The sequence below is a fragment of the Balaenoptera borealis genome, assembly GCF_965194805.1.
Source record: "Balaenoptera borealis genome assembly, chromosome: 7".
Taxonomy (NCBI): domain Eukaryota; kingdom Metazoa; phylum Chordata; class Mammalia; order Artiodactyla; family Balaenopteridae; genus Balaenoptera; species Balaenoptera borealis.
In genome coordinates this window covers 72869919-72882697 of record NC_138864.1, presented here as the reverse complement: position 1 = coordinate 72882697, position 12779 = coordinate 72869919, and the positions used below count along the sequence as shown (strand labels likewise).

At 36.8% G+C, this 12779-nt stretch overlaps 1 protein-coding gene across 3 annotated transcripts in view; it reads left to right on the top strand.

Moving 5' to 3' along the window:
• The window catches only part of VPS50 (VPS50 subunit of EARP/GARPII complex), a 128873-nt gene that overhangs the window by 73279 nt on the left and 42815 nt on the right, over positions 1 to 12779 (top strand). For all 3 annotated transcript variants that reach the window (XR_014246423.1, XM_082398262.1, XM_082398261.1), the window contains 2 exons: positions 9923 to 10013; positions 12532 to 12708. Coding sequence is in view for 2 of the 3 variants with exons in the window: in XM_082398262.1 (XP_082254388.1) it covers positions 9923 to 10013; positions 12532 to 12708 (268 nt within the window). In the remaining variant the exon portion in view is untranslated. The remainder of the gene's footprint in view (positions 1 to 9922; positions 10014 to 12531; positions 12709 to 12779) is intronic.

The following is a 12779-nucleotide window of genomic DNA, read 5'->3' as shown; positions in this document are numbered from 1 at the left end:
GTCACTCTTCTCCTGCAGCACCTGACAATCACTTATTTAGTTTTTGTCTCTATGTATTTGCCTGTATATGAACATTTCATATAAATGGAATCATACATTATGGCCTTTAGTGTTTGGCTTTCACTTAGCATAATATTTTTAAGGGTCATCCATTTTGGAGCATGTAACAGAACTTCTTTCTTTTTTATTGGTGAATAATATTCCATTGTATAGATATACCATATTTTGTTTATCCATTCCTCAGTTAATGGACATTTGGGTTGTTTTCACTTTTTAGCTATGATGCTGCTGTGAACATTTGTGTATAAGTTTTTTTTTGTTTTTGTTTAAGCTATAAGGATTTATGGTACAACATGAGGAATATAGCCAATATTTTGTAGTAACTAAATGGAAACTAACCTTTAAAAATTATAAAAAAATTTTTTTAATTAAAAAAAAAAACTTATTAAAAAAAATCACTTCCTTGTCTTCAACCAAAAAATTCTCTTCCCTCAACCAGTCAAAGGAACCACAATCCCACTGAAACTTCAAACAACAACAAATGCAAAAATAATCAGAATAAAAGTACATCTTTTCCCCAGATGAGAGATCCAACACAGTTTTCTTTTTTTTTTTTTTTAACATCTTTATTGGAGTATAATTGCTTTGCTATGGTGTGTTAGTTTCTGCTGTATAACAAAGTGAATCAGCTAAATGCATACATATATCCCCATATCCCCTCCCTCTTGCATCTCCCTCCCACCCTCCCTATCCCACCTCTCTTGGTGGTCACAAAGCACGGAGTTGATCTCCCTGTGGTATGCAGCTGCTTCCCACTAGCTATCCATTTTACATTTGGTAGTGTGTTATGTCAATGCTACTCTCTCACTTCATCCCAGCTTACCCTTCCCCTTCCCCGTGTTGTCAAGTCCATTCTCTATGTCTGCGTCTTTATTCCTGTCCTGCCCCTAGGTTCATCAGAACCGTTGTTTTTTTTAGATTCCATATATATGTGTTAGCATACGGTATTTGTTTTTCTCTTTCTGACTTACTTCACTCTGTATGACAGACTCTCGGTCCATCCACCTCACTACAAATAACTCAATTTCGTTTCTTTTTATGGCTGAGTAATATTCCATTGTATATATGTGCCACATCTTCTTTATCCATTCATCTGTCGATGGACACTTAGGTTGCTTCCATGTCCTGGCTATTGTAAATAGTGCTGCAGTGAACATTGTGGTACCTGACTCTTTTTGAATTATGGTTTTCTCAGGGTGTATGCCCAGTAGTGGGATTGCTGGGTCATAGGGTAGTTCTATTTTTAGTTTTTTAAGGAACCTCCATACTGTTCTCCATAGTGGCTGTGTCAATTTACATTCTCACCAACAGTGCAAGAGGGTTCCCTTTTCTCCATACCCTCTCCAGCATTTACTGTTTGTAGATTTTCTGATGATGGCCATTCTGACTGGTGAGAGGTGATACCTCACTGTGGTTTTAATTTGCATTTCTCTAATGATTAGTGATGTTGAGCATCTTTTCATGTGTTTCTTGGCCATCTGTATGTCTTCTTTGGAGAAATGTCTATTTAGGTCTTCTGCCCATTTTTGGATTGGGTTGTTTGTTGTTTTGATATTCAGCTGCATGAGCTGCTTGTATATTTTGGAGATTAATCCTTTGTCAGTTGCTTCGTTTGCAAATGTTTTCTCCCATTCTGAGGGTTGTCTTTTCGTCTTGTTTATGGTTTCCTTTGCTGTGCAAAAAAGCTTTGAAGTTTCATTAGGTCCCATTTGTTTATTTTTGTTTTTATTTCCATTACTCTAGGAGGTGGATCAAAAAAGATCTTGCTGTGATTTATGTCAAACAGTGTTCTTCCTGTGTTTTCCTCTAAGAGTTTTATAGTGTCTGGTCTTACATTTAGGTCTCGAATCCATTTTGAGTTTATTTTTGTGTATGGTGTTAGGGAGTGTTCTAATTTCATTCTTTTACATGTAGCTGTCCAGTTTTCCCAGCACCACTTATTGAAGAGACTGTCTTTTCTCCGTTGTATATCCTTGCCTCCTTTGTCATAGATTAGTTGACCATAGGTGCGTTGGGTTATCTCTGGGCTTTCTATCTTGTTCCATTGATCTATGTTTCTGTTTTTGTTCCAGTACCATATTGTCTTGATTACTGTAGCTTTGTAGTGTATTCTGAAGTCAGGGAGTCTGATTCCTCCACCTCCATTTTTTTCCCTCAAGACTGATTTGTCTCTTCGGGGTCTTTTGTGTCTCCATACAAATTTTAAGATTATTTGTTCTAGTTCCGTAAAAAATGCCATTGGTAATTTGATAGGGATTGCATTGAATCTGTAGACGGCTTTGGGTAGTATAGTTATTTTCACAGTATTGATTCTTCCAATCCAAGAACATGGTATATCTTCCAATCCAAGAACATGGTATATCTCTCCATCTGTTAGTATCATCTTTAATTTCTTTCATCAGTGTCTAATAGTTTTCTGCATACAGGTCTTTTGTCTCCCTAGGTAGGTTTATTCCTAGGTATTTTATTCTTTTTGTTGCAATGGTAAATGGGAGTGTTTCCTTAATTTCTCTTTCAGATTTTTCATCATTAGTATATAGGAATGCAAGAGATTTCTGTGCATTAATTTTGTATCCTGCTACTTTACCAGATTCATTGATTAGCTCTAGTAGTTTTCTGGTAGCATCTTTAGGATTCTCTATGTATACTATCATGTCATCTGCAAACAGTGACAGCTTTACTTCTTCTTTTCCGATTTGGATTCCTCTTATTTCTTTTCTGTCTCTGATTGCTGTGGCTAAAACTTCCAAAACTATGTTGAATAATAGTGGTGAGAGTGGGCAACCTTGTCTTGTTCCTGATCTTAGAGAAAATGGTTTCAGTTTTCCACCATTGAGAACTATGTTGGTTGTGGGTTTGTCATATATGGCCTTTATCATGTTGACGTAGGTTCCCTCTATTCCTACGTTCTGGAGAGTTTTTATCATAAATGGGTGTTGAATTTTGTAGAAAGCTTTTTATCCATCTATTGAGATTATCATATGGTTTTTACCCTTCAGTTTGTTAATATGGTGTATCACATTGATTTGCATATATTGAAGAATCCTTGCATTCCTGGGATAAACCCCACTTGATCATGGTGTATGATCCTTTTAATGTGCTGTTGGATTCTGTTTGCTAGTATTTTGTTGAGGATTTTTGCATCTATGTTCATCAGTGATATTGGCCTGTAGTCTTTTTTTGTGACATCTTTGTCTGGTTTTCGTATCAAGGTGATGGTGGCCTCATAGAATGAGTTTGGTAGTGTTCCTTCCTCTGCTATATTTTGGAAGAGTTTGAGAAGGTTAGGTGTTAGCTCTTCTCTAAATGCTTGATAGAATTTGCCTGTGAAGCCATCTGGTCCTGGGCTTTTGTTTGTTGGAAGATTTTTAATCACAGTTTCAATTTCACAGTTGCTTGTGATTGGTCTGTTTATATTTTCTATTTCTTCCTGGTTCAGTCTCGGAAGGTTGTGCTTTTCTACGAATTTGTCCATTTCTTCCAGGTTGTCCATTCTATCGGCATATAGATGCTTGTAGTAATCTCTCATGATTCTTTTTATTTCTGCAGTGTCAGGTGTTACTTCTCCTGTTTCATTTCTAATTCTGTTGATTTGAGTCTTCTCCCTTTTTTTCTTGGTGAGTCTGGCTAATGGTTTTTCAGTTTTGTTTACCTTCTCAAAGAAACAGCTTTTAGTTTTATTGATCTTTGCTATTGTTTTCTTCAATTCTTTTTCATTTATTTCTGATCTGATCTTTATGATTTCTTTCCTTCTGCTAACTTCGGGGTTTTTTTGTTCTTCTTTCTCTAATCGCTTTAGGTGTAAGGTTAGGTTGTTTATTTGAGATTTTTCTTGTTTCTTGAGGTAGGATTGTATTGCTATAAACTTCCCTCTTAGAACTGCTTTTGCCACATCCCATAAGTTTTGCGTTGTCTTGTTTTCATCGTCATTTGTTTCGAGGTATTTTTGATTTCCACTTTGATTTTTTCAGTGATCTCTTGGTTATTTAGTAGCATGTTGTTTAGCCTCCATTTGTTTGTATTTTTTACAGTTTTTTTCCTGTAATTGACATCTAGTGTCATAGCATGGTGGTCGGAAAAGATACTTGATATGATTTCAATTTTCTTAAATTTACCAAGGCTTGATTTGTGACCCATGATATGGTCTATCCTGAAGAATGTTCCGTGACCACTTGAGGAGAAAGTGTATTCTGTTGTTTTTGGATGGAATATCCTATAAATATCAATTAAGTCCATCTTGTTTAATGCGTCATTTAAAGCTTGTGTTTCCTTATTTATTTTTATTTTGGATGATCTGTGCATTGGTGAAAGTGGGGTGTTAAAGTAGCCTACTATGATTATGTTACTGTCGATTTCCCCTTTTATGGCTGTTAGCATTTGCCTTATGTACTGAGGTGCTCCTATGTTGGGTGCATAAATATTTACTGTTGTTATATCTTCTTCTTGGATTGATCCCTTAATCATTATGTAGTGTCCTTCTTTGTCTCTTGTAATAGTCTTTGTTTTAAAGTCTATTTTGTCTGATATGAGAATTGCTACTCCAGCTTTCTTTTGATTTCCATTTACATGGAATATCTTTTTCCATCCCCTCACTTTCAGTCAGTATGTGTCCCTAGGTCTGAAGTGGGTTTCTTGCAGACAGCATATATATGGGTCATGTTTTTGTATCCATTAGGCAGTCTGTATCTTTTGGTTGGAGGATTTTATTTATTTATTTATTTATTTTCATAAATTTAGTTATTTATTTTTGGCTGCGTTGGGTCTTTGTTGTGGTGCATGGGCTTCTCATTGCGGTGGCTTCTCTTGTTGTGGAGCATGGGCTCTAGGCACGCGGGCTTCAGTTGTTGTGACACGCGGACTCAGTAGTTGTGTCTCGCGAGCTCTAGAGCGCAGGCTCAGTAGTTGTGGCACACGGGCTTATTTGCTTTGCGGCATGTGGGATCTTTCTGGACCAGGGCTTGAACCTGTGTCCCCTGCATTGGCAGGCAGATTCCTAACCACTGCGCCACCAGGGAAGCCCTGTTTGGAGTATGTAATGCATTTACATTTAAGGTAATTATCGATATGTATGTTCCTATTACCATTTTCTTAATTGTTTTGGGTTTGTTTTTGTAGGTCTTTTCCTTCTCTTGTGTTTCCTACCTAGAGAAGTTCCTTTAGCATTTGTTGTGCAGCTGGTTTAGTGGTGCTGAATTCTCTTAACTTTTGCTTGTCTGTAAAGGTTTTAATTTCTCCATCAAATCTGAATGAGATCCTTGCTGGGTAGAATAATCTTGGTTGTAGCTTTTTCCCTTTCATCACTTTAAATGTGTCCTGCCACTCCCTTCTGGCTTGCAGAGTTTCTGCTGAAAGATCAGCTGTTAACCTTGTGGGGATTCCCTTGTATGTTATTTGTTGCTTTTTGCTTGCTGCTTTTAATATTTTTTCTTTGTTTAATTTTTGATAGTTTGATTTATATGTGTCTTGGTGTGTTTCTCTTTGGGTGTATCCTGTATGGGACTCTGTGCTTCCTGGACTTGATTGATTATTTCCTTTCCCATGATATGGAAGTTTTCAACTATAATCTCTTCAAATATTTTCTCAGACCCTTTCTTTTTCTCTTCTTCTTCTGGGACCCCTATAATTCGAATATTGGTGTGTTTAACGTTGTCCCAGAGGTCTCTGAGACTGTCCTCAATTCTTTTCATTCTTTTTTCTTTATTCTGTTCCCTTGTTGTTATTTCCACCATTTTATCTTCCAGCTCACTTATCTGTTCTTCTGCCTCAGTTATTCTGCTATTGATTCCTTCTAGAGTATTTTTAAGTTAAGTTATTGTGTTGTTCATCACTGTTTGTTTGCTTAGTTCTTCTAGATCCTTGTTAAATGTTTCTTGTATTTTCTCAATTCCATTTTCGAGACTTTGGATCATCTTTATCATTACTCTGAATTCTTTTTCAGGTAGGTTGCCTATTTCATTTTCATTTATTTGGTCTTGTAGGTTTTTACCTTGCTCCTTTGTCTGTAATGTATTTTTTTGTCATTTCATTTTGTTTGTTTTTTTTTTATGGGTGGGGCTGTATTCCTGTCTTACTGATTGTTTGGCCTGAGGCATCCAGCACTGGAGTTTGCAGGCAGTTGGATAGAGCTGAGTCTTTGTGCTGAGATTAGGACCTCCAGGAGGCCTCACTCTGATTAATGTTCCCTGGGGTCTGAGGTTCTCTTAGTCCAGTGGTTTGGACTCAGAGCTCCCACCATAGGAGCTCGGGCCCGACCTCTGGCCTGGGAGCCAAGATCCTGCAAGCTGCATGGCGCGGCAAAAGAAAAAAAGAAAAAAAGGAGCAGTACAATATCAAAGAATATAAAACAAAATAAAGTTAGAAAGATAAAAAATATATTATGAAAAATAAAAATATAATTGAAACAACTGCAGTAAGGTAAAATAAAACCACAACAGAAAAAAGAAAAAAAAGGGGTGGGCGGTGCAGGGGGAACAAGCCAAAAGGAGAGTACAATAACAAAGTATAAAGAATAAAATAAAATTAGAAAAATAAAAGATTTATTAGGAATAATAAAAATATAAATGAATCAAGAACAATGAATCAACTAGGTAAAACAGAACCCCAATCTAAAAGAGGAAAAAAGAAAAACAAATTTAAAAAGCCTTGGCTATGGAAGTGGAACTCAGGCAGGGGTGGGGTTTACAGTGGGGTGGGACCTAGGCAGGCGGGGGGTTGACATTTGAGTGTAGGGCGGGGCCTCTGCTTAGGACCTGCGGGGGAGGAGAGAGGCAGCACATGGAAAGGAGGGCCTCTGCAGTGTGGAGTTCTGGAGTTTGGAGGTAAGGCCCTGGGTGAGGGTGTGTGGGTGGGGTTTAGGCCCAGCGCATTGGAGGGGGTCTCAGAGGGGGTCTCTGAGTGTAGAGGTAGGGCCCTGGGTGTGGGTGTAGGGTTGGGGCTTGGGCTCTGCATGGCAGGAGGGAGGCTCCAAGGGCACAGGATTAGGCCCGGGAGCCCAACAGGCTTCCCAGTGCCTAAGTGGACAGGGAAAGCTCTGGCCCCGTTCCCTTCCGTTCCTCCGTGCTCCCCTCCCCAACACCCATCTCCCCTAGGGTCTCCCCCATTGCTGCTGGACCCCTAACCCCTAACTGTGGGTGGGTCCTGCTTGGTGTAAGAACTCCTTCCCTCCCCCAGCCACCCCTCAGGGGTGCCGGTCCTCGAGGTCTGGCCTTTACTTTTGCTCCCCCTTCCCTCCCTCCCACTCCCTTAGGACCTGCACGGCTGGAGGGGGCCTCGGTGGGCAGAGGATCAGGCCCAGGATCTCAGCAGGCTCCCGGGGGCCCAAGTGGGCAGGGGAAACCTGGCCACGCTCCCTTTTGCTTCTTTGTCCTCCTGGTGGTCCCCCAATTTCCCCCTTCGGGTGTGAGATCCCTTCCTCTCCCCCAGCTGCCCTTCAGGGGTGCCAGTCCCGTCCCACCTCCGCTTCCCCTCCCCTTTACCCCCCCATGCCCCACATCCTACCCGGTCGCTGGGGGTTCCTCCCATCCCCTTAGGTGTCCATGGTCCCCCACCAGTGCCTGGTAGGTGCCCTAGTTGTGTGGACACATGAATCCATGTCCCCCTAGTCTGCCATCTTGACTCCGCCCCCTTGTGTATAAGTTTTTGCATAGACATATGTTATCATTTCTTTGGGTATGTACCTGGGAGTGTTTGGTAGTCTGACAAGTAATTTCCCCGTTCCCCTCCTCCCCACTCCCCACCCCCGCAAAAAAATCAGGTCCTAATACCTGGAAACTAAATGTTACTTTATTTGGAAAAAGTGTTTTGTAGATGTGACTAAGTTAATGGTCTTGTGATGAGATTATCTTGGATTATCTGGATGGGCCCTAAATGCCATCACAGTTAAAGGGAGACAGAAGGGGACTTGATACAGACACAGAGGAAAAGACATACACACATGCAGGAGAAAGTTATGTGAAGACAGGCAGAGATTGGAGTGCTGTGGCCACTAGCCAAGGAATGGCAGCAACCACCGTAAATTGGAAGAGGCAAGGAACAGATTCTCCTCTACAGTTTTTGGAGAGAGTGTATCCCTGCTGACAACTTGATTTCAACCTTATGATTTCAGACTTCTGGGGTCCAGAATTGTGAGATTATAAATTTCTGTTGTTATAAGTCACCCAGTCACCAATACAGAGTGAAATTGGTGGGTAATATGGTAACTCTATGTTTAATATTTTGAGGAACTACCAAAGTTTCCCAAAGTGGCTGCACCATTTTATGTTTCCACCAGCACTATATAAGGGTTCTAATTTCTCCAAATCCTTGCTAGTACCTGTTACTGTCTCTTTGATTATAGCTATCCTGGTGGTTGTGAAGTGGTACCTCATTATGGTTTGGATTTATATTTCCCTGATGAGTGACGATGTTCAGCATCTTTTTATGCGCTTACTGGTCATTTATAGATCTTCTTTGCAAAAATGTCTGTTCAAAGCCTTTGCCCATTTAAAAATTGGGTTATTTATCTTTTTATTGTAGAATTCTAAGAGTTGTAAACTTTATAGTTTTAGTTCTTACATTAGATCTGTGATTCATTTTAGTTAATTTTTGTATATGGTGATAGGTATGGGGACAATCACTTTTGCCAAATTCTCAGTCATTACCTACCTCTTCAAATATTGCTTTTGCTCTCTCTCTCTCTCATCTCCATACAGTTGCATGCATACTAGATATTTTGACTGTGTCTCACATATCTCTTACAATCTTTTCTCTTTCTTCCATTTTTCTTTTTCCATTTGTCCTTCAGTTTGGATATTTTCTGTTGCACTGTCTTCGAGTTCATTAATCCTGTCTTCTGCTGTTTGACTTACCCTATCAGTTTTTAATTTGAGGTATTGTATTTTTTTGGTTATAGAATATTTGTTTGATTCTTTTTTGTTTTTATTATTATAATGCTTTAAAATTTTCATTTCTGTCCATTTTGTGCATCTTTTTCTCTATTTAACTTATTTATAGTAGTTATCTTAAAGTCCTTGTCTGTTAACTCTAATATTTGGAGCAATTTCTGCTTTTCACAGATTTTACCATTTAGTCCCTCTTTACTTTAGAACCTGTGGATTTAAAAAAATCTAGATTTTGTTTTTAGCCTGATTTTAGTAACAACAATGAGGCTTGTTGCAGGAAGAAGGAAGAATAGGGCAGACCCTGGCCCTTTGTTTCCTGGGTTAACAGGAAGGAAGTATTTGTTTTTCTGGAATTGCTCATATTGTACTGATTACTCAGGAGAGACAGTAAGAGCAATAGCATTAAAGAAAGAAGAAATCAGTATGACATGTGACTACTTGCTAATTTAAGTGCCATACTTGCTAATTTAATTGGTAAATGCTGTGTGGAGATAGATAAGCCCTGAGCTAAAATATATTTAGATAGTGATAATCAACTTGATCTTTTGGCTTAGTAAGAATGATTAAGATCTATGCTTTTTAGCATAAAACATTTATTAACGTTTGTGGTTTTATAAACCCTATAAATTATTTCTTGTTTTTTTTTGGCACTAATATGTGATTAGCTAAGGATGTCTTAAGTACATGAGTTGGTGAGTAGCTTTTAGTTTAGTCCCTTAATAAAAATATCATTTCCTATGCATTCATTATTTTTGCAATATAGTAAAAATATTCTGAGTTTAGTAAATATTTGCGGTTTTTCTCTTACGGATGATAAGATATTAACAAGTATGTAAAAGTAAATGTGTTTACTGTGTTGGTCTGAATGGGTTTTCAAAGTTGATTATGATCATGATGATAGCTCTATAATAGTTTTTGTTATATTAATTCCTGTGTGCAGTGTACTTTTCTTATTTTTTGGAGTATTCATTTTCTTTTTTAAGAACACGGCTTGATGAACTGAGAATGTTTCTAGAAAATGAGACCTGGGAACTTTGTCCTGTTAAGTCAAATTTCAGCATCTTGCAACTTCATGTAAGTTTAAGAGCAAATAAATCAGTCTTTTATGTAGTCATCTTTAAAAGCAAACCATATATATGGAAACATTTATAAAATAATTAAACTAAGAAATAGTGCCTTTCCTTTTTTCCTTAAAAGTGATTAATAATAAGCCTCTTTTACAAGGTGATACTTTAATGGATGTCATAATCTGTCTCTTTTTACAAATTCATTTTATACACTTGAGGAAAACTCCTTTGCCTGAAAAGAGTCACAATTAAAATAATTTGTTTTCTTTAGATTTCAGAAGAGGGTCTACTGCTTCATTTAAATTTTGCAGAAAAATCAGTTATATTTTGATGGTCTTTAATGAAAATGCTTATATTTGCAGAATATTTGTCATTTCTTAAAGGGTCTAATAGGTTCTGAATTTATGCTGCAACTCATAAATTTGTCTGTAATGAGAAAATGCCTCAGAGATAAAAGAGGCACTTATAAAAAAAAAAACACAACTAATTTTTATTAGTTAATTGATTCCTTGAATCCTATAATGTAATATGTGAAAATATCCTTATTTTTTTTTTCTCTTGGTTGAAACATATTATAGATAAATATTTCTTGTGTGGTAGACCATGTCCTATCTGACAAATATCAAATATCAGAATACAGTATATAAATTTAGATCCCTGTTTACAAGGTCGAGTGTGTAGTTTTTGCCTTTAGAAGAAATGGCTTTCTAGAAAGAATTTTCTTATTCCTGGATAAATGTAAAGAATACATGATTAAAAGGTTTTTTAAAGGGACAGTGTTTATGCTCATATTGTATAATAGCTTACTTCTCATCCAGGTTTATCATATTGCTTTCCTAATGTGGATATATTAAATACACTGAAACATGTTGATTAATAAATGCTTTAAAGACAATGAAATTAACATTATTTTAGAGTTATTAAATTAAGATGATTCCTTAACATTATTTAGAATTCCAGCATTGATTTTAGAATCTCTATAATCTCTATTTAAATACTTTCATTTGAATTTGTATTTAACTGTCAATTTGTGTGTGTGTGTGTGTGGTGCATGCGTATATAAACTTGCTGTAATTAGAAAACAACTTTTTTACAAGGTATGTTGAAACATTTCCATCCAAGTGAGCATTATATCCTTTAAAGTGGTTACCTTGAAGCTTCAGTTATGTAAGATGAGTAAGTTCTAGAGATCTATGGTACAACATTTTGCCTGTAGTTAACAATACAGTACTGTGCACTTAAAATTTTTTTAATGGTAGATCTCATGTTGTAACCACAGTGGGGGAAAAAAGTAATTACGTTGAAAACTATTTACAGCTGAGATAGTGTTCATTTGACACATGTATTTCTGTAGATTTTGTTTTAAAAAATTTTTGTCTTATTAATTTATAGTCACCCCGTGTTTAGAATTTTAAAAATAATGGCCTGATTTTTAAGCGTTATTGTGGATCTGATTTAATGTATAGCTGCAATTTAAAAAGAAAATAAACACATCATTTGAAACTTAGTAAACCAATGTAATTTTAAAGAAGATTATCTCTGAATATGAAAAATTTTAAATTGGGGAATAATATTAAAATGATTAAAAGGTATAAGAAAAATGTGTACTAAATTTTTGTTAAAAATCATTAAATCAAGAGTTTTGTAATTTGAAAGAAGTTTAGCCATTATTCCATCTCTTCCTCTAATTAGCTGTGTAATCTTGAACTTGGACCTGAATCCCTCTGGACTGCCTCAGTTTCCTCATCTGAGAAGTGTGTGATTTGGACTGGGTGCTACAACTCTGTAGCTTTAGTGTTTGTGATTCTTTCATCTAGATCGACCCTTTCATTTTACAGATGAGGAAATGGAGGCATAGGGAATCAGGGGACATTCCCAATATTACATAGGAAGTTAATGGAATATAATGGATTAAAGTCAAGCTGGGACTAGAAGATGTATCATCTGACCTCAGCATGTATTTGTGTTGTCTGCTTCTTGGTATATGAAGAAAAATAAATGAAAGTGTATAGACATCAATATAACAAAGAAAGGTATATCTTTTATGCTTGGATTTCAATGTATTCACGTAGAGTATCTCAAATGGTGCAAGCTATTTGACTTAACAACAATTAGTTTTTATGAATGACTTTATTAAAACTGTACTCTACTAGGACTTTTGCTGTTATGTAAAAATTTTTAGAATTATCATTCAAATTGAAGTTATTTAAAAAAATTTTCTGTGCAGTTCCATAAAGTAAGCCAAAAGCAGCTTGATGCAGATAACACTGTTTTAAGTGACATCAGCGACTGAGTTGTCTTTAGGAAAACCTTTGAACATGTATGTCCAAGTTTGTGCTTTCAGATAACTTGCAAGATTTTAAAATGAATAACCTAAAAAAAAAAAAAAAGAATAACCTAAAGAATCAGGATTGTTTTCTTTACTAACTACATCTGCATTGATGTATATGTTTATGTACTTGAATTTTATTGTTGTTGCTAAAAGGGATCTGGCTCCTTTTTGTTTTTTTTTTTTAAACGTCTAGGAATTTAAATTCATGGAACAGTCACGTTCCCCATCAGTTTCACCCAGTAAGCAGCCATCCTCAACTTCCTCAAAAATGGTAACCTTGTTTGAGCAGTACTGTAGTGGTGGGAATCCATTTGAAATTCAGGCTGACCACAAAGATGAAGAAACAGAAGACGTCCTGGCTTCTAATGGGGTATGTGGTGTTTTTTAAAACATACTGTGGAACATTAGTGGGATTTTCTTATTGAGCGTGTTGTACCAATG